We start from the raw sequence: 27129 nt of genomic DNA on the forward strand, positions 1-27129 counted from the left end.
CTCCTGATTACACTGATATAAAGAACTTGAAAAACAGATAAGAATTAAGTGAGTTATATGAGATTAAAGTTTGAATGTCAAAAAAGTTTTCCTTCGATTCTCTCTGTTCATGACGTTTTAGATGAAAATAATGATGGATCCATGTTCTACTCATCAAGACGAGTCCAATGGTATATCATTTCGTAAATTCTGGAAAAATTTCGTGAGCGGCACTGTTCACCGCCACCGTCTCCACGAAGGAGACGGTTGTTTCCACCGCTGTTGGCCGTCCAGGAGCAGTGCTCCAGTGCTTCTGCAAAACCCTAGGGCGCACGCTGAAACGACGCCGTTTTGTGTATCCAGGCCCTCCCTTCGAATCCCCGCACCAGCGTTTTGGAATTTTGTTTTCATTTTCCCTGGCCAAGTGAAACGACCGCGTATTAAACCTGGCGCTGGACATGCTTCGATTCTTGCTGAAGACATATATTCAAATTAATGCATCAATTATCTTTCCCTCCATAATTCCATATGCATTGTTCATTTTAATTCAAATTTTTATGCCAACTTCAAAAATTCATATCTAATTGAAAAATGATCCAAATAAATCCATTCTTTTTGCTAAATGTTCATATGATTATCCTTTATTTTTTGGTGTGGATTTTAGGATCTTATCATTTCTGGAAAATAAATTGTGTTGGATTGATTGAACATGTATGCATTTGGACCATGCCTCATTCAAACTATTGTGAAATGCTCAATAATGATCCAATTGACATGAAATTTTGCATGATGATTCTCCACATGTTGTGTGATTTTTGAGGCTTGGTTGTGCATTTTTAGCCTTTGTCATTTCTGTTTTAGGCACATGCTAATATGGTGTGACAATGTATGTCACACAATTTGATATTGATCTTCTCCATTTTCATTGCCTAGCCAATTGAGCTCCTCTGTTTATGATTTTTGACATGATGATTATGTTGGACATGTTGTATGCTCATGAAAGTTTCCAGAATTGTTTGAGTCATTTTTGATTTAATATGGAATTTTGGTTCTGGTTGACCAATTGTATGCACCTTTTGCTTGTCTTGCTTTCTCTTGAGTGAATCATGGCTTTTCTCAATGCTTTTGACTTGGCCCTTTTTAGGTTATGTTCTCACTTGTTTGAAGTTGCTTCTTGTGAAATATTGGTTACTGTTTTGACTTTTTGCCTTACCTTTGACCCTAGCCTTGGTGCTAGTGGTTTGTATCACATTTGAACTGTGTATTTCAGGACCAAGCATCCAATCTCCATGGTTGATTGTTGCCTCATCATTTGAGTGTTGTTATTTACTTTGTCCACTAACCCTTGATGTTTGTAGGCCATTTGAGATGATGGAACAATTTGAATGCTTGCACATAAAGCTTGCTTGTTGTATATATTGGGGACCACTGTCTGTTTGTCTGTTAATAGTTTGTCTGAATACCATACTGATTGATTGGTTGTTTACACAGGTACATTAGCTGCTTTAAGTTCATTATTTGAACTTTGCTTTGTTTGTGGTTGGCATACCACCTAGGTAATGACCCCTGACTTCATGTAGTCTGGAAGACCTGTCATGTTACTTTGGCAGGCACCTGTCTGAAGCCCTCCTTAAGAGGCAATGTTTGTGCTTGTTTATCTTTGTGCCTTGTACATTCAAAGACCTCCTAAGTGAAGAGGCATTGGTAGATAGAAGGGATGTGCAATCCATCCCCTGCTATTCAGTTGAGTCATTCATCTTGCTCGCACTACGTGCTGATGCATTTGAATAAACACCCAAGATCATTGTTTATAGAGTCAGTCATGTGGAGTAGAGTTCCTCATTCTGGACTCCCACACTTTCATTGTTTCAAGCTCTCCCAGGCCAGGGATAAGAGCTATGAGGTCTGATCCTCATTTCCCATTTCATCTGCTTCACCCTAACTCTCAATGTTAGGGTTAAGAGCTCAAAATACCCATTTCCAGTTGGCTTGTTTGTCGAGGTTGATTTGACCCCTTGACTAAAGCCCAGCCTTGTATGAGCCATCTGTTTGCATATATTGTGTGTGCTTGCTCTCTTGTGCTTGTGTTTGCTTACTTGATTGATGTTTAGGCTAGCTTGCTTCCTGTGCGAGTTAGGATTAGAGACCTCAACATAGGGATCGTATGCATGACAACTTCTAGGCTCGAGTCGTAGTCTCCCTAGTAGCTTGTTATCTCCCTAGTCTCTGGTTAGGATAGAAGTTCTTTCCCTGTTAAGGGGAACTACGTCGCCCCGATCCTCATACCAGATGAGGTACGTAGGCAGGAGATGAGCAAATCTCTCCGGGCGCCCTTTTTCTTTGTCAACCCTTTTGTGTGTTTGGAGTCTGACATAAGTTCAGCGATTGGCAGTCGGTTTCCTGTGTGTGTTGGTTTGTTTGGAGTCTGACATAAGTCCAGCGATTGGCAGTCGGTTTCCTGTTTGTGTTCTGTTTGGCGTGCGTTAGCCGAGTTACGAGTGCTCTGATTCTTTCTCTGGTCAGAGAAGATACGTATGCGTAGGATGCGACATCTTAGCGAGCACGTTTCCCATATCCCCGAACTACATCGACTCTGATGTCTGTGTCTGACAGTCTACGTAGGCCCAGGATGCGAGATCCTGCCGAGTCCGCTTCTTCCGTCTTTCCTGTGTTTCACTCTAGTGTGGGTGCAGTTTTGAGCAATTATTTAGCAACCTTTCTTCTATTCTTTTGAGCGTGGATCCCTTCGAGTACGACGGATGCGTAGGGGTGCTAATACCTTCCCTTCGCATAACCGACTCCCGATCCTTGCAATCTCTGGTCGCGAGACCATTCCTTTCCAGGTTTACTTCGAGCGTTTCCTTTTTTTGGGATAAATAACGCACGGTGGCGGCTCTGTGTCTTTTTCCCACCGGTTTTTCGCGTAATGCGACAATACTCTATAATGTTAATTCTATTTGGATGAGTCTATCTCTTTTGTTTGAACCCTAGTCTTGCAATAACAATTTTTTTGAATGGTTGCAATAACAATTTTTGATTATTGGTTAACACATAAAACTTGTTATTACTCTAATCTATTTTGATATAATCAATTGATGCTTTCAAAGTATAGAATTAAAAATATTTGAATTAATCTAAATGATTGTTTGTGTTAGTATTAATAGGGTTTGTTAGGATTTATCATGGTAGTTATAAGGTTTGATTGAATTTGATTTCTAAATTAATTTTATTTTTTAACGGTTGTGCAAGAATTTCAATTAATCATAATCTATGACAATTTAGTGGTTGTAATCCGTCTCAATAGGAATTCATATAAGATTCATCGTTGTTTGATTGGTAAGTCTTATAATCAAACACAATTAGAATAATAAAATGAAACACTTCTTTGAACCGATGATATATCTCATGAACATCGTCATAACCAGTTAATCAATGTTTTAATTTGATTGTTAATTTCGTTAAATTGCTCACTATTTTCTACAAACAACCCCCCAAATTTACTTTATCATTGTTGTTTTTATTTTTGGTTATCATCTACTCAAAGGTTCTTAAGATGACCAATGTTAGTTACCTTATACTCCCTCCGTCCAAAAATATAAGTCTCAATATCAATTATCCTTACTCAGAATCTCAACAACCTTTTTCTATTCCCAGGGTCATCCTCTAAACGTGCATATCACCTCATTGGAAATCATGCTTGGATCAATCTCATAAATTTCAACATTAGCATTCCTCAATATATCACTTATAACAAGGACTCGAAGACAACTGTTTTGGGAAGACCAACGACCTAACAAGATCCGTCGAACTACGCAGCTCATTCAAGATAAAGTAATCCAATGAATAATAAATACATGTAACTCTACTGAATAATTCCATCTCGCACAAACATTAATTTGGACATTAGAACATTAGAGTATTAGTCTTAGATATATCTTCCTCTCTGATCACTAAAGAGAGACGTTAGCCAAAGTTTCTCTATATAGTTATCTTTTATATTTGACCTCATCTTTGTTTCAGTGGGGAATAATATGAAGAGAGCTTCTAAGATGAAGTCATCAAATTGACTCCTTTAAAAAAGTCACTTTAATTGGACAATAGAATAATAATTGATGTCACATCATCATTACAATACATTAGTCTACTATGAGTCCTTCTTTATATGAAAACTTTACTTATTGATATATGTCCAACATTAAATTGATAATAGTTTAACAATTTAAAACAAATTTTATCTGATAATCAGAGAGAAGAACAAATTTGGGAGCAGCGATCTACGATATGGAGGGAGGTCCGACGATCTGCGTATAAGGAATTTGATCAAATTTGCCTTGGGTACATGTGTTGAGAGAAGGTGAGCATAGAAGGAAAGAAAACCTTTCTTTTCTTGCTGCAAATAGAACACGTTCTCGTGTTCTCCCTCCTAAAACCTAGCGTCATCCCTCTTTCTCCCCTATCTTCGGCCACTGTCTCCTTCGACGGGATACTGTTTACTGTGGAAATTGGTAAACAACCGCTGGTCCTCCCTAGGCCTTAAGACTAAGGGTTACTTGCAGGATCGACCAGTTGATCCTAGGACATGTGCTAGTGCAAGTGAGGCTTATCCAATTTCGACGAAATAACTTTGTGAGGAACGACTCCTGACAAAGTATTGAACAAGCGCAGGTTTTTCCACACAAACGGTTTAAACGATGTTATAGCCTATGGGTGACTCATGACCGACAGCGCTACAACATTCAAAAGACGTACACAACGAACATGCTTTTGGTGAACTCTATTATCGTAATAGAATCAGTGTCGACAGCGTAAACGACAACGTAAAGTGATAACTCAAAAGTAAACGAAATTAAAATAAAATATTCAACGGGAACAATTGAAAAGTAAGGAAGGTGCATTGAAATAAATGTGGTGATTCACGTACATAGCACTCTTAAAACTCTTGCTTCCTCGCTCTGGGAATGAGAAATTTCTTACAAGTGATTTTTTGTACAAGGTGAACACCTCGAGCCCCTTGTGGGATATTCTATTTATACTAAACTAAATAAACTGCACACAGGCAAAAAACTCCTAAAAACTAGCAGATGTCGTGTCACACGATCTGCAAACCGTTACACCCACGTCTTGCAAACTGCTCCAGATTCTGGCGCTCTTATTCTTCTTGTAACTGCTGGTCATTTTCCAATTTCAAATTTCTCCCGCCCAGACGTTTAGGGCGACACTGACCTTTACGCATTTGGCATGAAAGAAAATTCTTTAAGTCCCAAACTTCATTTTAGTCGACGGAATGGCTTGTCGACCAAACATGCTTCTCCTGTCGGCTTCATCCCTTGACTTGTGTTTTTTCCACTTTTGCTCGTCTCAAACACATCTTCATCCTTTGATGGGGTATAACCCCCAAATTCAAAGGACTCTATCACTAACTATGCTTTCAGCATGCCTTAGAGATTTCTCGTGGTAACAGATACCCAATATCATATTCGAACTCCCTTGTACAAAACCTTTCTAATGAACCCAATGGTTTGTCTTTTCGAACAAAGTCGTCGTCGGCCACCTCCGCTCTATCTCCGGCTACCGCGCCTCCAAACAAAAAAGAGAGATTGGTTTTGTGCATCTTGTAGTGTGGCTTACCTAATGAACTAGTTGGATTGTTGTTTCGAATAACCTTTTATCGACAACTGTTTCTCTCAGTTTCGATCGCCACGACAATAAGTATGATGGTGGTACAAAATGTGGAATTTAATTATAAGAGATGAAGTTTATGTGTTTTGATTCAGTTCTCTCATACTACAATGGTGGAAGAAGAGGATGAAATGAGGGTTTCATCCTCAATGTTTTGAGAGAGTGAACGCGAGAATATGAAATATGTTTCGTTACACAATTAAAAAAGATGAATGTAGATATGGATAAGAGAAAGAAGTTGAATTTGTTGTTTTATTGAATTTTGATTTTTAAAATATAAGATTAAAACTTAAAAATAATGTATTGAATGGGATAAATATTTTAAATTTAATATGTTAGTTACTTGATTGTAATACTCATTTATTATTGTTTGTTGATTGACTAAAATGATAACTACTTCAAAAAGAATAATTTACCGACTTCACTATATAATTTTCCTATCATAAAACTTGTGAAGTGTGAACCTTCACCTTTCCTATTCGTTTATCGATATTGTAATAATTAACATAAATGATGACACACAAATATAGTGTTGCCAATTTTTTATTATACACGCGAGCGACACACTTAGTTTTGGTGTGCGGTACACAAACACGTCACATAAATATAAGTAGTAAAAAAAGAGATTGAAAACATGCTCTAATCTATATTCTTTGATCTCTCATTCCTTTGTTAAATAAGAAACACATGTTGTAATTGTAATTGTAAGACAGCAGTACAATAATACCGCAACTTCATACTCAATGTCTGTCCCTTTCTCTTGCTTTTCCATTCCAGCTGCGCCTAACTATACAATCATTTATATATATCGGCTACTCTTATTCATCTTTAAACTCTCTCTCTATCAATTTCTCTTTTGAAAAGATGAAGAGGAATTGCAACTTGGAACTCTGCCTTTATCCTCCATATGTGTCTGATAGAAATCACATGTACGCCATATGTTTTTTTTTTGTCTTGCCATTTCTATTTAATTTGTTATAGGTTTTATTATTATTGTTTTTTTTAATATTTGGGTATTCAATTATTCTTTTGTTAATTTATACCTCAATTAAAGGGTTGAAGAAGAAGATAATGATCTGAGCTCAATGCAAAATCAACAACAACAGCCGCTAACCATTTTCTACGATGGCAAGATGTGTGTTATTGATGTTACGGAGTTTCAGGTAATTATATATATATATATATAGAGTTTAATTGAATTGCATTGACAGTGTAAAGATATTTTACACAGTTAATCATAACCATTGATTTTTTTAGAGAAGTTTGACTTTTTCTATAATCACATATAAACTAATCCAAATGGATGATGGTGATGTATTGACACTGTACCGACAGTGCATAACAATTAAACTCATATCTATATATATATATATATATATATATATATATATATATATATATATATATATATATATATATATATATATATATATATATATATATATATATATATATATATATATATATATATATATATATATATTTAAATGATTTTGATTATTTTTTACCGTATATTTATATAATAAAAGTTACTGTTAGATTAAAAATTATTATCATATAAATCATATTTATAAAAGGGTCTAACTAACTTATAAGCTTAAGACATAAATTAAAGATACTATAATTAAAAAAATTATATAGAATAAAATAATATTTTAAATTTCAAAAAATTAAATGCACGTATTTTAAAAAAATATTTCTACAAATAAATAATTAACTTGTGTCCTTGGAACACATGTTAGCATTAGTCTTTATAAAATATCAAAAAATCATTTGAGATCTCAACGAAATAAAGAAAAAACAATATCTCATAAATTTTTATAAAAAGTATTTATATTTAAAATTCTCTTTAATACATTAAATTATTATATGAAAATCTTTAAACATAATATATTTGAGATCATTTTATATATTATATATATATATATATATATATATATATATATATATATATATATATATATATATATATATATATATATATATATATATATATATATATATATATATATATATATATATATATATATATATATATATATATATATTATAAAATGCAAATCATAAACAAACCTTTATCACTATCTTCATGCTTATCCAAAAGACAATATAAGAAACAAACCGCGTATATGCATTAAATACCAAGTTGTTACCGACAAGTTGGTGGTAAGACATAAACAAATCTAGAATATACACTAAAGTGACTGGAATCACTAAGTGATACAACCGAAAATATATAGATTAAGAAAAATAAAAATAAAAATTAAATATAACAATTTTATAAGACTTTCCTTAATTAAATTGTTATATATGAAGTCAATTAATATATTTTTTTTACAACAATAATAATAAATGGGTTACTGTGAATGTCTTGCAGGCCAAATCCATCCTATTGCTGGCAAATAAAAAGGTGCAAGAAATAGTTAAGACACCAACAGGGTCAGAGCCATCGACACCAGCAATAGTAGAATCTCCACATCAATTGTATAGTCCTCCTGGTCCTGCTCTTTCAATGAAAATGTCTTTGCAACGGTTTCTACAAAAGAGAAAAAATAGGATCCAACAAGCTTCTCCATATAATCATTAGCGAAATCAAACTAGTTTGTTATTTTTTACAATAGGCTATTTAGAATCAATTATTTTCTTCTTTTTTTGATAAGTCTTGTTAGATTTCTTACATTTCAATTTTTTTCTTAAAAGTTTAGTTATTATTCATTAACTATTAGAAAAATGAATTTTTCATAAAGGAATTTTTGATGGAATAAATTTCATCTCAACTGATATTAAATTTTCATAAAGACTTTGAGATGGATTTCAGACAAATTATGGTTGATCAAAGGTTTAATAAGAGAAAGCTCATATGTGATTGAGAGTTTGAATACATCGATCAACTATCATATATAAGGGATTCCACATGAAGGAAAATGTATGATACAAATTCACTCTCACTCACATATTACTTCTTATTCTCTCACTTATTTGAGTGTTGAAGTGTTAACTTTGACTTCACAGGAAGCACTAGTCCATTGTAGCAAAGCCTTACTTGATCATTTCACCCATCATTTTTAGTTATGAACTAAACAGTGATTGTATGTGGCATACAATATATGATTCCTACAATTTTCCACAATTAAATATGTCTAGTTAGTTGATGTAGTAGTCACACTAAGACAAAGAAAACAACTTTCGATCCTGCTTCACATAGCACCTTTAATCCTTCCAATTTTCGAACCACCTCCAATCTTTTTCGTAGATTCGATTGGCTAGAAGTTGCATAGCAAGGGCCTCTTCCATAAAGCAATATACAAATCGGGAAGTGACATAAAGATAGAGAGATGTTAAGGATTCAAAATCACAAAAAGATGGCCCAAAATTGCTTATTATATCTCATTGGACTATAAGTCCTATAATGATATAAAATAGTCATTAGTCACTACTTATCTAATCACTTTACACCTAAAGTAGTTCAACGGTTTTACACAAGGTTAGATATACCATAACTAGCCTAGGATAAGATTTATTGTACTTCACTTATTTGATTCACCTCATCTGCTAGATAACATAGTTCTAGGACTTAGGGAGGCTAGAATAAATAATGAATATGTAGTAGCCTACCCTACTGACTTGGTACATGTACAACCCAATTTATGTGTGTAAAGAATCACATACATTAAGTTGTTAAATTTTGATATGGAAATATGATACAAAAGAAAAAGAGATGCATACGTACTTAAATATTTCCTACATTACATTGTACGTGCATATGAGTACAAAATGCAACTCAAAGTTGTCATGATACAGCAGAAACAAAACTAAACAAACTAAGGCAAAAGCTTTCGAGACAATATCTTCGTGACATCTTTCCTTCACCTTTAGTTGTAGATTGTTCACGTGTAAAATATATGAAAACAACACGGGTGAGAATAAACTATCTTAGTAGAGTTCTCATATCTTAGGAGTCCTCTCGGTCATAGGGATTAACCTAACTATTAAACCAAGGTTTCTAACCTTAATTACTTTCATACCACACAGCAGACATTATAAAATGAGGACAATAGCATTACTAATCACACAAATCTAGGTTTGTCTAGATTTATAAGAATGCTAAATTCGAGGAATGGTCTTTTGATTATCCACCTTCCTGCTTTTGGGGTTGCCACCCTCTAGGAATGGACATCCGGACGTACCTACTTCTTCCTACTTTTGGGGTTGCTATCCTCGAGGAAAAGTATACCGGTTTACTAATTGCCTAAATTTTTAGACTCTCACCTTTAAGGTATGGTATACCAAATTTAATCACTTTTCCTACTATTGGGGATGCCACCCTCTAGGAACGGTGTACCGTCTCTCTCTCTCTCTCTCTCTCTCTCTATTCATATAGACTATGGGAGATGAAGATCATCTTGTCATCAGCGTTGACGACCGTCAGTAGCGATAATGGTCGTCTTCCCATCTTGAACGTGTTTTTATGCAGAACCGCAACATAGGCCCGAAATTGCCCAAAATTTCAATTCTTATTTAACACTAGAAGTTCATAACAACACTCAAACATATAATAGGCAATAAATTCTAGGGTAATACACAAACATACTATCAATTAACACAAAACATGTTTCAAACAAGTATCAACATGAATAACAAGGAAACTCTCATGAAACCCCCATTTTTCAAACATGCAAATATTCCCAAAACCAACTTGGATTACCCACCACTTAAGAACCCCACCTTTAAAAATCAAAACCTGGAAATGAGATTAGATGAGAATGATGATAACTATGATGACCAAAACCTTTCTCCAAGCTTCAACAATGGATGCCACATGCAAAAGTTCCTCTTCTCACTTTCCCCCTTCTCCATTCGTGCCCTCCTTCCTCATGTAACTTGTCTCCTATTTCTCTTTCTCAATGGACTCCTCAGTTCTCGTATTTGCACTAACCATCGTGAGAGAAAAGAAAAGGGGTTTGGGGATAAAGGCTTCTTGGCAAAATTACGAAAATATTCTTTAACTATGTGGAAATTACTAGTTCGCCACTTAGTTCCAATCCAACCAATTTCTTACGTTTTACTCAAACACCAGTAATTAGATAATATGAGAATTATCACCATGACCTCAACTTTCCGTAGAATTCCAAAAATACCCTTCTCCAAAACTTCCAAAATGCTACCAAATGAACATCACCATTATCGTTATAATGTTTATTATTAATCTCATTTGATTAATACACATTAGACACTTAGAATAATTTAGGGCGTTATATCCCCCCCCCCCCCCCCCCCCCACCCCAATTGAAATAGGGTGGAGAATTCATTTTCATCCTTGACTCTAGCTAATGTGGCTTCACTATGTTGTGACTTTTTCACCATTTCCCAAGTGTCCTTCACCGGATGAATAATAACCTAGATGTACTTAAGCCTCCATCTTATTTCTATGGATGGTCTTCATCCATTAGTGACTTCATGGGTTCTTCTTGATCTAAGAATTCCCTTATTATTTGTTCTTGCACCAACACTTGAAGAATAACTACCCTGATCAAATCAGCCACTAGTCACAATCTCAACTCTCTGCCATCCTACCTCTCCCGATAAGTCCTTCTAAACTGCTTTCCCATCAAATTTATGTAGAGTCTTTAACCTTTACACCCTTGCATCCAAGTCTACAAAGTTCCATAAGTCTAAAACATCTTACTATGGTTGAACCACCATCACCCTCAATGACTTGTGATACGTTGAATAACTTTGTCTGCATGTCGGTCTCAACCATGTATCAGTTTTCTAAGAAAATATCTAGTCTTGTAACATGGCTTACGATTTAGTCAATGATGACCTATCAATATTCAATTGATCCATTGTTGCACTCCCCCATTTCCACTCGGGGGCGTCTACTAGTTCCAACAGACTTCCCGACCATTGGAGTCCAACTTTCACTTGTTGGCATACTACTTGCCAAGCCACACATTATGTCCCCATATCTTCTTTTCGGACTACCCAATTGTTCCTCTTTAGCATCTGAAACATCTTCGAAGAAAAAGGGTGAATGGAAAGATTGCTCTTTTGGCTTCTTCCTAAATGGTATCCCCAAATAAAACATGACAATTCAGAACTTCCACTTCTCTGCATGGTCATATATTCATAATCATCGTATTCAACAAGTACTTCATCCATCTCTGACTGCAAGGTCATTCGTTTTCCTTTGTCTGGTGCGCTACTATGATTTCATTCAGTTGCATCTCTTCTTGAAATCCTTTGCAATCCACTTGGTTCTAATACTCATTTGCACTTGATTCTTTGGTACCCTCGGCCTCCTCCTTGTGTCCATATAACAAGTCATACTTAAGTCTTCAACATATCAGTCAATACATACTACTCGATATCAGAATAACTCATATAATCATGAGTCTGAATATATGACATCGAGACTCCGATAGCTACTTTCGAGTCTAGTTTTACAAACCGAAGACTTCCTACTAATCCTTTCCACTAAGGCTGATTTTACAGTACAATGTACCATTTTTCCTTGATTTCCCTTATAATAACATGCTACATTAATAGATATTCTCAAGGAATATCAACATTCACCATATGTATTGCAATTCGTTTCTTCCAAACAAATGTTCGCGTTTGCTCACTTCCCATAATATATCTAAGTATTCGAGATTTTACCACTACATTTCTTCTAGGTTACCCTAAGGTTAATAACATCCCTCACTATTTTTATTTAATTATCAAACATCGCATAATGAAGAGTATTTACTCATTAATCTGCTATCATATACTAGATGAATCATGGTTTATGCATTAGTTTCCTAATGCCACAAATCCCTCTTGAAACGAGATTAGAAAATTCAATTTATGGTAATTCCAAGTCATGTAATCGATTAACAAAAAGAGGTAACCAGTCATTGGAAGCCACTGGCTCATTTCTAGACACTTTTCCAAGTGGTAATCAGTTATCTAAAATGTGTAACCGGTTACATGAAGCCTCTGCCTCTAAAAATCTCATTCGTTGGCATTTTTCTTGAGTGGTAATCGTTTACCACACACACACAACCTTAAAGATGAAAGTGTTTTTTTCTAAGAAATATACATTATAGTCAAACAACTGGGATGCCAATTTGCACTCGACTATTGTGAGATTGACTCTTGTTGAATTGTTGTTCTCTACTAATTGTGGTCATGTTTGCATTCTCTATTCTTTGTATTATAAACTAGTTTTTCATATCTTGTTTCTAGTTGAGTCTGCATTATCATGTGTTACATTGCGCAGGTAAAAATACAAGTCTAGTTTCATTTTTTTAATTTACTATGAAGAAGAGATTCTAAGACCTTTGACTCCACATATTAGTAACAATTATATATATTTTTTTTTACTGCAGATATACCTGCGGTATATGAATTTTCTGCGGATTTACCTATGGATATTCCTGCCGAAATGATTACTGTTAGTTGTAAATTTACGTGTCGGGTTTTTGTTATCGTATCCACAGGGATTGTAAGATATCACCGCCGTTCGATGGTTGTATTAATTCTAGCTCAATGTAACAATAAGGTTTTGGTTGGTTGTCACGTTATCTTGCATAAAAAGGTAATAAATTGCGGTAAAAGTTATGGTTTGAATAAATGAGAAATATTGCCAAAGTTAGGGTTCAATGATTACTTTGCATGTATTTGTTCAGTCAACAATCCTATAAACTCCTTTAGATGATAAATCATTTCACAAAGTCCTCCCAATATGTTTCTCTCGAACACACATTGTGAGTTTTCCCATTTTGATCCATTGTTTCTCTCGAACACAATCTATCAAAATGACAACTTTTTGGTTCAACCTTATGGTGAACAAAATCATTCATTACTATCTCTAGCTAACAAACAAGATTGGATGAAAACCTAGGTCAAGAGTTGGTAAACATCTCTCGATCATAAACCAACACAAAGAGTTTTAAATAGAAACAAAGTTTTCATCATATATTCACCATTAAAGAGTTTACATATGAAGATCCTTACATTTACACCCAAAGCTAGTAATCACCTACATCTAACCTTGACAAATGGATGACTTAGCTACTCATTTTCATGGTAGCTTGGTCGGCAAGTTTCGGAAGAAGGTTGATCAACATCCAAGTCGGATAATCGATGTTGGATGGGAATCCACCTTCTTTTTGTAGAAGATGGTTACAAGATGAAGAGAAATGAAATCTAGGGCATAAAAGCTCCCAAGAACAATGCTGTAAAAATATCTAACAAAAGTACAAAAGTGGAAAAATGCTGTAAAAACTAGGTATGGTGCTCAAAAGTGGCACCTGCTACTTATAGACATGTGCTGGGCTGTCATGCTTGCTAGGCGAGCAGAAAGGCTCGCCTAGCGAGGGTCTAATTGTGGCACACAAGGCACCTGTGCCCAGAGAAACAGGGTCTGTTGAACTGTCATGTTCGCCTAGCGAACAAACCTTCGCCTAGCGAAGGACACGCTCCAACCTTCGCCCCAGCGAGGTTGAGAGGTTTTGCTACTGGAATCCTCGCTGGGAACTCGCTAAAGCCTCGCCTAGCGAGTGAGTGCTGGCTGCGCTTTTCACCAAAACAGAACGAACTCGCTACCACCTTCGCTAGCAGCTCGCCTAGAGAATTTATTTACATTTTACTGGAGCTTTTCACTAGCAGCTCGCCTAGCGAGCAGGCTTCGCCACAGCCTTCGCCTAGCGAGCATGCTGATGAATGCTTGTTTTCCTTGGTTCCTTTGCCAACTTTCTTGTGTCTTAAATTTCAATTATTTCATGCCTTCTTCCTGCACAATAACACACAAATCAAAGGCACCAAGCTTGTTTATCAATGTAATGCATTTCATCTAAAACAAAGGTGATTTTGACAATTTAGCAAGAAAATAGAGTGAAAGATACCCTTAATTGATGGCTCAAATAAGCACTTTTGGGTATCTAACAACTCTCCCCAACTAGATTCTTGCTTGTCCTCAAGCAAAGTATGCCTCTTGAAGGACAAGAGGATTTGCTTTAAGAAAATGGTTTCTCCGAAGTTGGATAAACGGCTCAAACACAAGCGAAATCAGCATATACAAGTTTCCAACGGTTCGAATAAAATAATACACAAGAACTAAAACTTAAATAGCAATGCAAAATATTTATCTATCTACAACAATACTATTCTGAATGAATCATCCTATCTCTCCTCTTCGAATAAGGAATGAAGATTTTACGCGTTTGCAACCGCGGGAATAATCTCACTCTCTAACAAACAATGAAGAAATCAAATAGATTCATACAATGTCTAACAATTATAAATGGTACTGTGGAAGCATAAAGATCACTGAGGGCTTTTCGGTTGAAGCTTGGTTAGGTTAACAAACAAGGGTCATTTCTAAGGCCATTGAAACGAAAGTGCCGATGCAAAAGAGACATTCACAGTATTATTCACACATCTCGACTTTGTTTCATTTGTTTCTTATTTGAAACCTTCACAACACATATTCCACAACTCAATTTTTATTTTTCACTATTTTTCTTCCAAGCAAGCATTCATTTTCATTCTTTCTATTTTTGTTCTTTTCTTTCACATCAAATATACAAAACAGATGTTTCTTTTCTATATTTTCTATACATATATTTTTTTTATGCTTGCTCGGTTTTTCATTTTTATTTTCAAGAGTTGTGGTACTTACCAATTCTCCCCAACTTATTTCTTACTCACCCTAAGTGAATGCTCTTAACTTTTTACGGCAAAAGAACAATAATCAAGATTTCCCGGGTTGTAACAAAAAGATTTTTGAAATCTCGCTTTATTTCAAGCTGAGATTCAACTATTTAAGCTCAAAGGGGTTAACAAATACTCTCTCTGCTCACAGGTAAGTTGTTTTTGGATGTAGTTGTGCTCAAAAGAAAACAAGTGCCTTGATCATTTCTAATTGCTTCCACAATTTCATAATAATAAAAGACAAAGCATGAATCACATGAATCAACAAAACTTATTAGAATCCAGCATTTAAGTGTACAATGGAGGTTTCCTCACAATTTGTGGTTTTAAGTCCTAGATGAAACATTCATTCAATTATGTTGCAAAAAGACAATATTCAATTTACCAAAAAGAGTAAAGTTCCTAATGTATTCTAACATTCTAGCCGAAGGTAACCATGTACCTTAGCCTCATTCACTTGTTTATTCTTATCATTGCCATCCAAGCTCGGATGCACCTTCATTGGGTACTTCTTGAGGAGCAACCAATCTAGAAGGTTTGCCACTTAATCACCCAAAAATTTATTAAACAAACAAAATTAAAAACAGAAATAAATAACATTAACTGAAAATATAAATTTGTTCATGGGGGACAAAACACCCCAATAGTACAACACCAAAGTCAAGATACAAAATCCGAAAATACAAATAGAAATAACATAAAAAGAAAACTGAAAAGTACAAAAACTTAACCCTCTAAGGGCTCAGGACTCCTCCTCGCTACCGGCATCAGAACTGGTAGCCTCATCATCAACATCATCATCATCATCATCGTCATCAGCATCAGCGCCCACCCCCTCACTATACACTGGCGTGTCCACAGGCCAGTTGGCGTGAAGCAGAAACTGCTCACGCGTCATCAAAGCATGAGCACCACTTCCTTGCAGCTGCAACCGCTGCATAGAGTCGTGCATATCTAACATGGCTCTCTGGGATGCCGCCATCCATTCCAAACTGTAATTGCACACAGCTTGGACGTATGGATCTAGTCTAGGAGTAGAAGTACCAGGACCATCAGAAGCCCTGGTACTCTCTGAAGCAGCACTGCCTCTAGCATTCTTCGATCTACAATATTTGGCCACATACCGGTCATCGATAGGTGACGGGATCCTTACCTGACCCCGAGACGGAAGTCTCACCCTTGCCTGAATGCACAACCTCATGATCAAGCACGGGAAAGCTAGGGGACAATTAACACGAGCCCCCGACTTTAGCCCGCTCTCGATCACGGACTTCAGCTCATTTGCGATGATCCTCGCCACATCGATCTGGACGTTGGTGAGGATAGAATGGACCAAATGTGCCACTGGGATCGGCACTGTAGAGGTGTGGGATTTAGGCTGGATGTTGGTTAAAACCAAAAGCAGTATCAGTTGAGCCATGGGAGTCATGTCCTCCCTGTGATACCTCATTGGAACCCCAGATGGGTTCAGCTCAACAGATTTCCCTGGTAAAAGCAGGGCGGCAGAAATTGCTTCAACATCACGGTGAAGCCGTAGGTCAGTGTGGTATTGGTCTCTCTCTTCAGCTCCCAGCTGGAGCGGTTCCCCAAGGATTCGGTTGATGGCATCCCGATCAAATGCAATTGGACGCCCGGCCACTTTAGATACCCAAGTAAAGGGCTCGTCGTCATCGGGCAGTGCGTTAGCATAAAATTCCCGCACTGTAGCTATGTCGTAATGCTCTAAGGGATTAATCAACCGATCCCATTTCTTCGCGTCAATCAACCCGGCAAAATTTCTGTTAGTGCCCTGTGGGTTGATCAGGAATCGCTTCTCTGGAAGAATTTTCCGCTTCTCCAGAGAAATGTATCTGGCGGCCTGCTTCGGGCCGACAAACTTATCTTGGTCAAACTGGATAGGCACGGTCCGGGAAGTAGTCGCTCCCTTTCTTTTCTTAGGCGCTCCAGACCTTGACTCCATCTGCAAAATATGAGAGGAAACAACACACACCAAACAAACAGATTAGACATCAAAGCAATATTCAAAAGACTGACATGCTCTCTGCTTCGCCTAGCGAAGTGGCAGCGAACGCTCGCCCCAGGTTCGCCTAGCGAGTGCTAGCGAACCTTACGGGTTTTGGGGTTTTTCAGCATGTTCAGAGATTCTCCCCCAAAACCCATACTCAAATGGTTCCAACATCAGAACCTAATGATTTAACAAGTAAATAATCGTTCTATGCTATTGGGGATTACATATTTGCATTCAAAACCTAAAATCCCCAATTCTAAAACCTAAAATCCGAATTTGCAAAACCTAAATTACCACATGCAAACCTAATGTTTCCCATACTCCACTCATCCTAATTGCAATTCAAATTGGAAATTTAGAGTTCAAACAAAAAGAAAAATGTAGTAGGGCAAACCTTAGTTACACGGATTTGGAAATGTGAAGTGAGTTGAGTTTGCAATCGACCGAAAAGAGAGAGTGTTGGTGAGAGAGATGCAAATGAGAGAGTGTGGAGAGCTCTGTAAAAATGTTCTCAGCAGGGTTGCAAGACAACAAAGTTGTGTTAGGGCAAAAATGAGTGCCCTGCTGAGTTTTTAAATAAGTGCTGTCATGCAGCGCTTGCTGCTGCTTCGCCTAGCGAGCAGCTAGCGAATCAGCTCGCTACTGCCTCGCCTAGCGAACAGCAAGCGAGCATGACAGCAATTGCCTTTTCAAAGGCAGCAGTTCATGTTCATACAGCATGGTTTAAGCACAAAGAAACCCAACACAACTCAACACAAAAACAATAAATACTTACAATGTTGGGGTGCCTCCCAACTAGCGCTTGTTTAACGTCGGCTAAGCTCGACGGTGTGATGCTCACAGAGGAGCATCAAGCGGTAGAGCACAGCTCTCGCGATCCACATGACCGCCGAGATAAACTTTCAATCGTTGGCCATTCACGGTCCAACTATCTTTCTTGTCTATGTCTTCAATTACAATAGCCCCGTACTCCTTCACCTCTTTCACCCGAAATGGCCCGGACCATTTTGATTTCAATTTCCCGGGAAACAATTTCAACCGGGAGTTAAACAATAAGACCAATTGTCCGGGCACAAATTCTTTGCTACGGAGCTTCTTGTCGTGATACTTTTTTGCCTTTTCCTTGTACAACCAACTTGAGTGGTATGCGGCATTGCGCATCTCTTCCAACTCAAGTAGTTGCACTTTCCTTTTGTCACCGGCCAACTCATTTTCAAAATTTAAAAACTTTAGGGCCCACAAGGCCTTGTGCTCCAATTCAACCGGCAAATGACAAGTTTTACCAAATACCAATTGAAAGGGAGTTAGGCCAATTGGAGCTTTAAAGGTCGTACGGTAGGCCCATAATGCTTCGTCCAATTTTTGGGACCACTCCTTTTTTGAATTAGACACGGTTTTTTCGAGGATTCTCTTAATCTCACGATTAGAGACCTCAGCTTGCCCATTAGCTTGTGGGTGATACGGAGTCGTCACCCTATGCGATACACCGTAATGTTTTAAAATAGTTTCCAAAGGTGCATTACAAAAGTGTGACCCTCCGTCACTTATCAACACTCGGGGGGTTCCGAAACGGGAAAAGATGTTTTTCTTCAAAAAATTTATCACCGTTTTGGCATCCGCCCGAGGTGAGGCAATCGCCTCAACCCACTTAGAGACATAATCGACTGCGACAAGCATGTACTCGTTCCCATAAGAGGGTGGGAAAGGTCCTACGAAATCTATGCCCCAACAATCAAATACTTCCACTTCTTGGATATTTTGGAGAGGCATTTCATCTCTCTTACCTATCCCACCGCTTCTTTGGCAACTGTCACAACTTTGCGCATGGGTATGTGCGTCTTTAAAAATAGTGGGCCAATAAAATCCCGATTGAAGAATTTTAGTGGCCGTTCTAACCCCATTATAATGTCCGCCGTAAGGCGAGTTGTGACAATGCCAAAGGATGCTCTGGGCTTCATCTCCAGTTACGCATCTCCTTAATAGGTTATCACTACCCAACTTAAACAAGTATGGGTCATCCCAAACATAATACTTCGCATCCGAAAGGAACTTCCTTTTTTGGTTCGAAGTTAGGTCGGAAGGCACAAAACCACTAGCCTTGTGGTTTGCAAAGTCTGCAAACCACGGCCTAAATTGAACTTTAAACAGTTTTTCATCAGGAAATTCTTCCCGGATTTCTTTTTCAGACGCGGTAACCTCCACATTCACTAAGCGGGATAAATGATCCGCTACCAAGTTTTCCGACCCTTTCTTGTCTTTTATTTCCACATCAAATTCTTGTAACAAGAGGATCCAACGGATGAGCCTTTGCTTCGAATCCGGTTTGGTTAGCAGATATTTAATCGCCGCGTGGTCGGTATACACAACGACTTTAGACCCTATAAGATAAGACCTAAACTTTTCTAGCGCATACACTATTGCAAGTAGTTCTTTTTCCGTTGTGGCATAATTTATTTGAGCCTCGTTAAGAACCTTACTCGCATAATGTATCGCATGAAAAGTTTTGTCTTTTCTTTGGCCAAGTACCGCTCCAACAGCATAGTCACTCGCATCACACATTAGTTCAAAAATTTCATTCCAATTGGGAGCGACTATTATTGGAGCGGTAACCAATTTTTCTTTTAAAGTTTCGAAAGCTTGCAAACAATCATCGGTGAGGAGAAATACCTGGTCCTTAGCGAGCAAATTGCTCAAAGGCTTAGCCACCTTTGAGAAGTCCTTGATAAAGCGCCGATAGAACCCGGCGTGCCCCAAAAAGCTACGGATGCCCTTCACATTCACCGGAGGGGGTAATTTTTCAATCACTTCAACCTTAGCTCTATCCACTTCAAGCCCCCTTCTAGAGACTTTGTGGCCTAGCACGATCCCCTCGGTCACCATGAAGTGACACTTCTCCCAATTAAGCACCAAATTGGTCTTCACACATCTCTCCAACACCGTCTTCAAGTTCGCCAAGCATTGACTAAAAGACCCACCAAATACCGAGAAGTCATCCATGAAGACTTCCATTGTTTTCTCTATCAGATCGGCAAAAATTGCTTGCACACATCGTTGGAAAGTCGCCGGTGCATTGCACAGCCCAAAGGGCATTTTTCGGTATGCGAACACTCCAAACGGACACGTGAAGACCGTCTTCTCATGATCGGCCGGGTCAACCGCAATTTGATTGTACCCGGAGTAGCCGTCCAAAAAACAATAGTATTGTTGGCCCGATAGTCTTTCGAGCATTTGATCCATAAATGGGAGTGGAAAATGGTCCTTTCGAGTCGCGGTATTCAACCGCCTATAATCAATACACATTCTCCACCCCGTTGCAACTTTAGTGGGGATCAATTCGTCCTTGTCATTCCGGATCACGGTAATCCCCCCTTTCTTCGGAACAACGTGCACGGGACTAACCCATGGACTATCCGAGATCGGGTAAATCATTCCCGCATCCAATAGCTTTACAACCTCCTTTCGAACAACCTCCTTCATGGTAGGATTTAAGCGGCGTTGTGGTTGAGCTACCGGCTTGAAATCCTCTTCCATCAAAATCTTGTGCATACAATAGGATGGACTAATTCCTTTTAGATCGGAAAGAGTCCAACCCATGGCTTCTTGATTTGTTTTTAGCACAATGATTAGACGGGCCTCTTCTTCATTTGTCAAAAGGTTGCTTATGATGACCGGCTTTGTCTCGGTCTCATCAAGGAATACATATTTCAAAGTAGAGGGTAGCACTTTCAATTCAATTGGCGCTTTTTCGTCAATAACCTCCTTTTTCAAGTTTTCCTCCTCTACTTCCCATGGTTGTAAGTCGTCTAAACTATCAAGTTCCTTTAAGCATTCCTCAAGAGCTAGCTCTTCTTCAACAGTGAAAACTTCCAATGAGTCGTCAAGAGCTAACTCCATAGGAGATATCTCATGAATATGCTTTGAAACCTCCATAATAGCGTCTTCGATCACATCAATGCGGAAGCTATCATTTCTATCTTTTGAATGCTTCATTGCCTCGAATAGATCGAATGTCACTTCCTCATTTTGAACTCTCACCTTCATTAAACCGTCATCAACATCTATCATCATTCGCGCGGTCTTCATGAACGGTCGGCCCAAGATGAGCGGAGCATCATCATCTTCCTCCATATCAATAACAATAAAATCGACCGGGAAAAAGAATTTGTCGACCTTCACCAAAACATCTTGGGCTACGCCATGAGGATGGGTCGTCGACTTATCCGCCAATTGCAACGTCATTCGGATGGACTTAATCTCAATGTTGCCAAGTCTCTTAATAATTGACAAAGGTATAAGATTAATGCTTGACCCCAAGTCAATAAGTCCTTTCCTGACATAAACGTCACCAATTTTAACCGGCAATGTAACTCTTCCCGGATCAACCTCTTTCTTAGGAAGCGTCCTTTGAATAATGGCACTACAGCTTGCATCAAGGACGATGGTCTCCGGTTCCGTATACCTCCGTTTTTTTGTTAGTATGTCCTTCATGAACTTGGCATACTTGGGCATTTGCTCCAAGGCTTCGGCAAACGGAATGTTGATTTGCAACTGTTTAAAAATATCCATGAACCGGGCGTAATGCCGTTCATTCTCCCTTTTGGACGGAGCATGAGGATAAGGAAGGTTTTGGATTGGAGTAGCGCTCACTACCTCCTTTCCCTTTGCAACTCTAGCACTCTTCCATCTAGGCTTTTTCACTACCTCCCTTATTACCTCATCACTTGTATTTTTCCCCATCTCCACACCTTTTTCTTTTTCAACTTCACCACTATTTTTATTCTTTTCAACTTCTTCACCCTCACTCCACTCTCCTACTTCACCATCAACATTTTCCTCCAATATTTCCTCCTCAATTTCTTTCTCTTTCTCTCTTTGTTCACTCTCAACTTCTTTTTTATTCTCACTACCCAACTCCCTCCCACTTCTCGTCATGATCGCCTTACAATGTGCATTAGGATTTGTTTGCGTGTTTGCCGAAAAGGAAGGACCGGTTTGTTGTTCCGCGAGTTGCTTGGCAAGTTGCCCAACTTGAGTCTCGAGATTTTTTATGGCCGCGTCATTGCTCTTTTGGTTAGCCATTGACATTTGCATGAATTGCGTCAATGTCTCTTCCAATTTAGAAGTTACGACCGGCGGTTGTTGAGGTTGAGGTTGATAAGGATTTTGGGGAGGGTTTTGACGGCTAGAAGAACCACCTCCATAACCTTGGTTATGATAATAGTTGCTTCTAGGTTGGAACCCTTGGTTCCCTTGGTAATGTTGTTGTTGATTTTGAGGGTGTGGTTGATAAGGTTGTTGTTGTTGTTGTGGTCTCGGTTGATAGTCCCGTTGATTGGCCATGTAGTTTACTTCGTCAAAACCGGGAGGTGGACAAAATCCGGTGTCATGTTCACCTTTACAAAGTTCACAACAAGCTATTTGTTTAGCTTTTGACGGTTCTCTTAACTCTTTGATTTGTTGCGTTAAGAGTTCCACTTGTTGTGAGATGAGCTTGTTTTGGGCAAGGATGGCATCATTCGTCCCTAGCTCAAGCACTCCCGCCTTCTTCAAAGAATTTCCTCGACTTTGACTCTGAAGATCATTTAAAGCCATTCGATTTATGATGTTTGTGGCTTCTTCGGCACTTTTTGACAATAAAGAGCCACCCGAGGTAGCATCCAACAACGTTTTGCAGTTTGGTTGAAGTCCATTTCTGAAGATATGGATTTGAGTCATTTCATCAAATCCATGCCCTTTACATTTCCGAAGCATGGACTTGAATCTTTCCCACGCTTCATTTAATGATTCACTGGTTCCTTGTGAAAACACCGAGACGGCCGTCTTGGATTCCATGAATCGGTTATGGGAGAAAAATCTTTCGATGAATTTCTCTTCTAACACGTTCCAGTCTGTCATTACGGCTGGTGTTTGATCTAGGTACCAATCCTTTGCTTTACCGAGCAAAGCGTGGGGAAATAATCGTCTGAACAACGGAAGCTCCTGAGCCTGATCCACTCCGGCAGCCAATGCTATCTCATTAAATTTTGTGAGAAAAGCAAATGGGTCTTCATGGTCCATTCCGGTGAATGGACTTCCATATAATAGATTTAGAGTTCCCGTTTTCATCTCAGCTTGCCTTCCGGTGTGGTTGGCAAACTGAGCGGTGTTCCTTGGACTATTGATGCATGGAGTAGAAATAGGTGGTGGTGGTTGTGGCTCCATGTTTGGTATGAATGGTGGTGGATTTGTGGTTGAAGAACTTTCTCCTTGCTCTTGGCGTTGTCTAGCCTATTGCCTCCTACGTCTCGTTTTGCTATTTAGCCTCCTTGCGGTTCTCTCGATCTCAGGATCAAAAAGAAGTTCGTCCACAGGGATTTGCCCTCGCATAAAACGTAAGCTGCACACTAAACCAAACAGATTACAAGCACAAGTCAAAAATTCACAAGCTAAAACTTAAACAACCATTGCGATGCTCGCAATATCAATTTACAATCCCCGGCAACGGCGCCATTTTGTTAGTTGTAAATTTACGTGTCGGGTTTTTGTTATCGTATCCACAGGGATTGTAAGATATCACCGCCGTTCGATGGTTGTATTAATTCTAGCTCAATGTAACAATAAGGTTTTGGTTGGTTGTCACGTTATCTTGCATAAAAAGGTAATAAATTGCGGTAAAAGTTATGGTTTGAATAAATGAGAAATATTGCCAAAGTTAGGGTTCAATGATTACTTTGCATGTATTTGTTCGGTCAACAATCCTATAAACTCCTTTAGATGATAAATCATTTCACAAAGTCCTCCCAATATGTTTCTCTCGAACACACATTGTGAGTTTTCCCATTTTGATCAATTGTTTCTCTCGAACACAATCTATCAAAATGACAACTTTTTGGTTCAACCTTATGGTGAACAAAATCATTCATTACTATCTCTAGCTAACAAACAAGATTGGATGAAAACCTAGGTCAAGAGTTGGTAAACATCTCTCGATCATAAACCAACACAAAGAGTTTTAAATAGAAACAAAGTTTTCATCATATATTCACCATTAAAGAGTTTACATATGAAGATTCTTACATTTACACCCAAAGCTAGTAATCACCTACATCTAACCTTGACAAATGGATGACTTAGCTACTCATTTTCATGGTAGCTTGGTCGGCAAGTTTCGGAAGAAGGTTGATCAACATCCAAGTCGGATAATCGATGTTGGATGGGAATCCACCTTCTTTTTGTAGAAGATGGTTACAAGATGAAGAGAAATGAAATATAGGGCATAAAAGCTCCCAAGAACAATGCTGTAAAAATATCTAACAAAAGTACAAAAGTGGAAAAATGCTGTAAAAACTAGGTATGGTGCTCAAAAGTGGCACCTGCTACTTATAGACATGTGCTGGGCTGTCATGCTCGCTAGGCGAGCAGAAAGGCTCGCCTAGCGAGGGTCTAATTGTGGCACACAAGGCACCTGTGCCCAGAGAAACAGGGTCTGTTGAACTGTCATGTTCGCCTAGCGAACAAACCTTCGCCTAGCGAAGGACACGCTCCAACCTTCGCCCCAACGAGGTTGAGAGGTTTTGCTACTGGAATCCTCGCTGGGAACTCGCTAGAGCCTCGCCTAGCGAGTGAGTGCTGGCTGCGCTTTTCACCAAAACAGAACGAACTCGCTACCACCTTCGCTAGCAGCTCGCCTAGCGAATTTATTTACATTTTACTGGAGCTTTTCGCTAGCAGCTCGCCTAGCGAGCAGGCTTCGCCACAGCCTTCGCCTAGCGAGCATGCTGATGAATGCTTGTTTTCCTTGGTTCCTTTGCCAACTTTCTTGTGTCTTAAATTTCAATTATTTCATGCCTTCTTCCTGCACAATAACACACAAATCAAAGGCACCAAGCTTGTTTATCAATGTAATGCATTTCATCTAAAACAAAGGTGATTTTGACAATTTAGCAAGAAAATAGAGTGAAAGATACCCTTAATTGATGGCTCAAATAAGCACTTTTGGGTATCTAACAATTACCCATCAAGGTTTTATATGGGAACCAATATATGAATTTTTTTTCTGCGGATTTTAAATTTACATCCACATGAAAACAAAGTATTTGTAGTAGTGCATCTTCATTTTACACGTGCCTAAGTGTTTGACACACTTGTTATTTTTTACTAAGACTTGCCTTTCCTCTAGTTTTATTTTCCATTGCAAATACAAGGACGAAATAGTCAACATGCAATATAAATTAAATGTCTTGCATGTTATTTTTCACACCTATGAACTTCTAGTAGTGTTATTAGTGTTCTGCGGCAATTTTGTTGTATTGCTATTAATAAAAACTAAAACAAGTTAAATAATAATTGCATCAAAAACTCAGAAAGAAATCACAAATATGGATTCAATGATAGTTTTCAAGACACATAGGTAAATTGGTTAAATCAACAACTAATGAGTCGTATTTAACTACCTTAAGTTGTATTAGTTCACAAATGAGACTGACATCTGCTCTAGATTCAAAATGACTCAATAGTAATGCTTCAAGAAAGAGGATCTTACTCTTTTCTTTTCACGATGATGAAATGTTTGCATATGCTTTTCCACAGCCCTTAATAGATAAAACAAAACAAAAAAGAATTAGTTAATTTACAAATTCTAATTCTAATATTCACCAAATGAAAAAAAAATATTTTAACTACTATAACACAACTTTAAACGAACACAAGAAGATGCTGAATCAAATTTGAGGATTTGGAGAACAAAAGAACATGATTGAGGGTTTGGAGAACCTGGGTTTGGAAACCTTAGGAATTTTTTCCATTTTAATTTTTTGTTTTAATTTTTAGTTTCTATCACATATTATTTTATGGAAAAATCAAATTTACCCCTTGTGTTAATGTGGTACACAACCAAACAAATTGATTTGCTTTCTTCCATTTTTTACTAACCTCCCTACTTTTATTATTAAAATAATACAGCCATTTATTAACTAACATACCCAACTTCAAAAATTCACTTCATTTTGTCTCTTTTTTTCTCTTTCATTGTTTCCTCTCTTCTTCCTTCCACTATTTTTTCTCCTCACTCTTTTGTTTGAATTTTTCTGCACTTTTAGCAATAAGGTTGAATCGTAAACATATTTTTTTCAATCTTCCATATTTCATTTCTTTTAGTTATTGTTTTGGAATTGATTTGAACAACTTCAATCTTTAGTTATCATCTTTGAATCGTTTTAACAACTTCAATCTTTTTTTTAGGTTATAGATCTACCCATATTGAACGAAGACCTACATAGATTGAACGAATGGATGCTCAAAAATCCATTTTTATATGAGATTTGTTGTCTTCACTTACCTTCATCGACGTGCTTTGACTTCGGTAAATGCTTTTGAAGACAATGACATGATTAATCTTATGGATTTGAGAGATCTATTGAATTACCTTTTGTAAAATTTCTTATTCTTCTTTCATGTATATTTTTTGTCCAAATAAAATAAAAATGCCCCCTCAATTCGAACAGTAAGTTATTCATTGTTTATTTCCAACTTTGGGTTCAATGTCTTGAGACCCTTTCATTTTTTTCTCATTTGGATGCATTGTGTTTTTATCCACATATTAAAGGTGTTTAATCGCATTGAATAACCTCTCAATGGTATATTTATATGTTGATTTACCTTCAGTTCCCTAATATTATTTAGATTTGTAATATTTCTCAACTTTTTCTCTTCAATAGAAAACAACAAGATTAAGGAGATCCGATAGATCTGTTCAAATATATTTTCTTCAAATTGCGAAAAGTTAA

At 37.7% G+C, this 27129-nt stretch overlaps 1 protein-coding gene and 1 long non-coding RNA gene across 2 annotated transcripts; one reads left to right on the forward strand and one right to left on the reverse strand.

Annotated features, from left to right (window-relative positions):
- The first annotated feature begins 6251 nt into the window (after window positions 1-6251).
- On the forward strand, window positions 6252-8424 carry LOC127079682 (protein TIFY 5A). Its single transcript, XM_051020068.1, has 3 exons — window positions 6252-6587; window positions 6713-6821; window positions 8036-8424. Exons 1-3 carry the CDS (start codon window positions 6523-6525, stop codon window positions 8243-8245), a joined length of 384 nt encoding a protein of 127 aa, XP_050876025.1. The 5' UTR covers window positions 6252-6522; the 3' UTR covers window positions 8246-8424.
- Window positions 7916-10676, reverse strand: LOC127079690 (uncharacterized). Its single transcript, XR_007787945.1, has 2 exons — window positions 8867-10676; window positions 7916-8772 (listed from the first exon to the last, which is right to left on the reverse strand). It is a non-coding gene; the product is annotated as an uncharacterized LOC127079690 (long non-coding RNA).
- Window positions 10677-27129: the final 16453 nt, after the last annotated feature.

Source organism: Lathyrus oleraceus, chromosome 1, assembly GCF_024323335.1.
Source record: "Lathyrus oleraceus cultivar Zhongwan6 chromosome 1, CAAS_Psat_ZW6_1.0, whole genome shotgun sequence".
In the NCBI taxonomy this organism is placed as follows: Eukaryota; Viridiplantae; Streptophyta; class Magnoliopsida; order Fabales; family Fabaceae; genus Lathyrus; species Lathyrus oleraceus.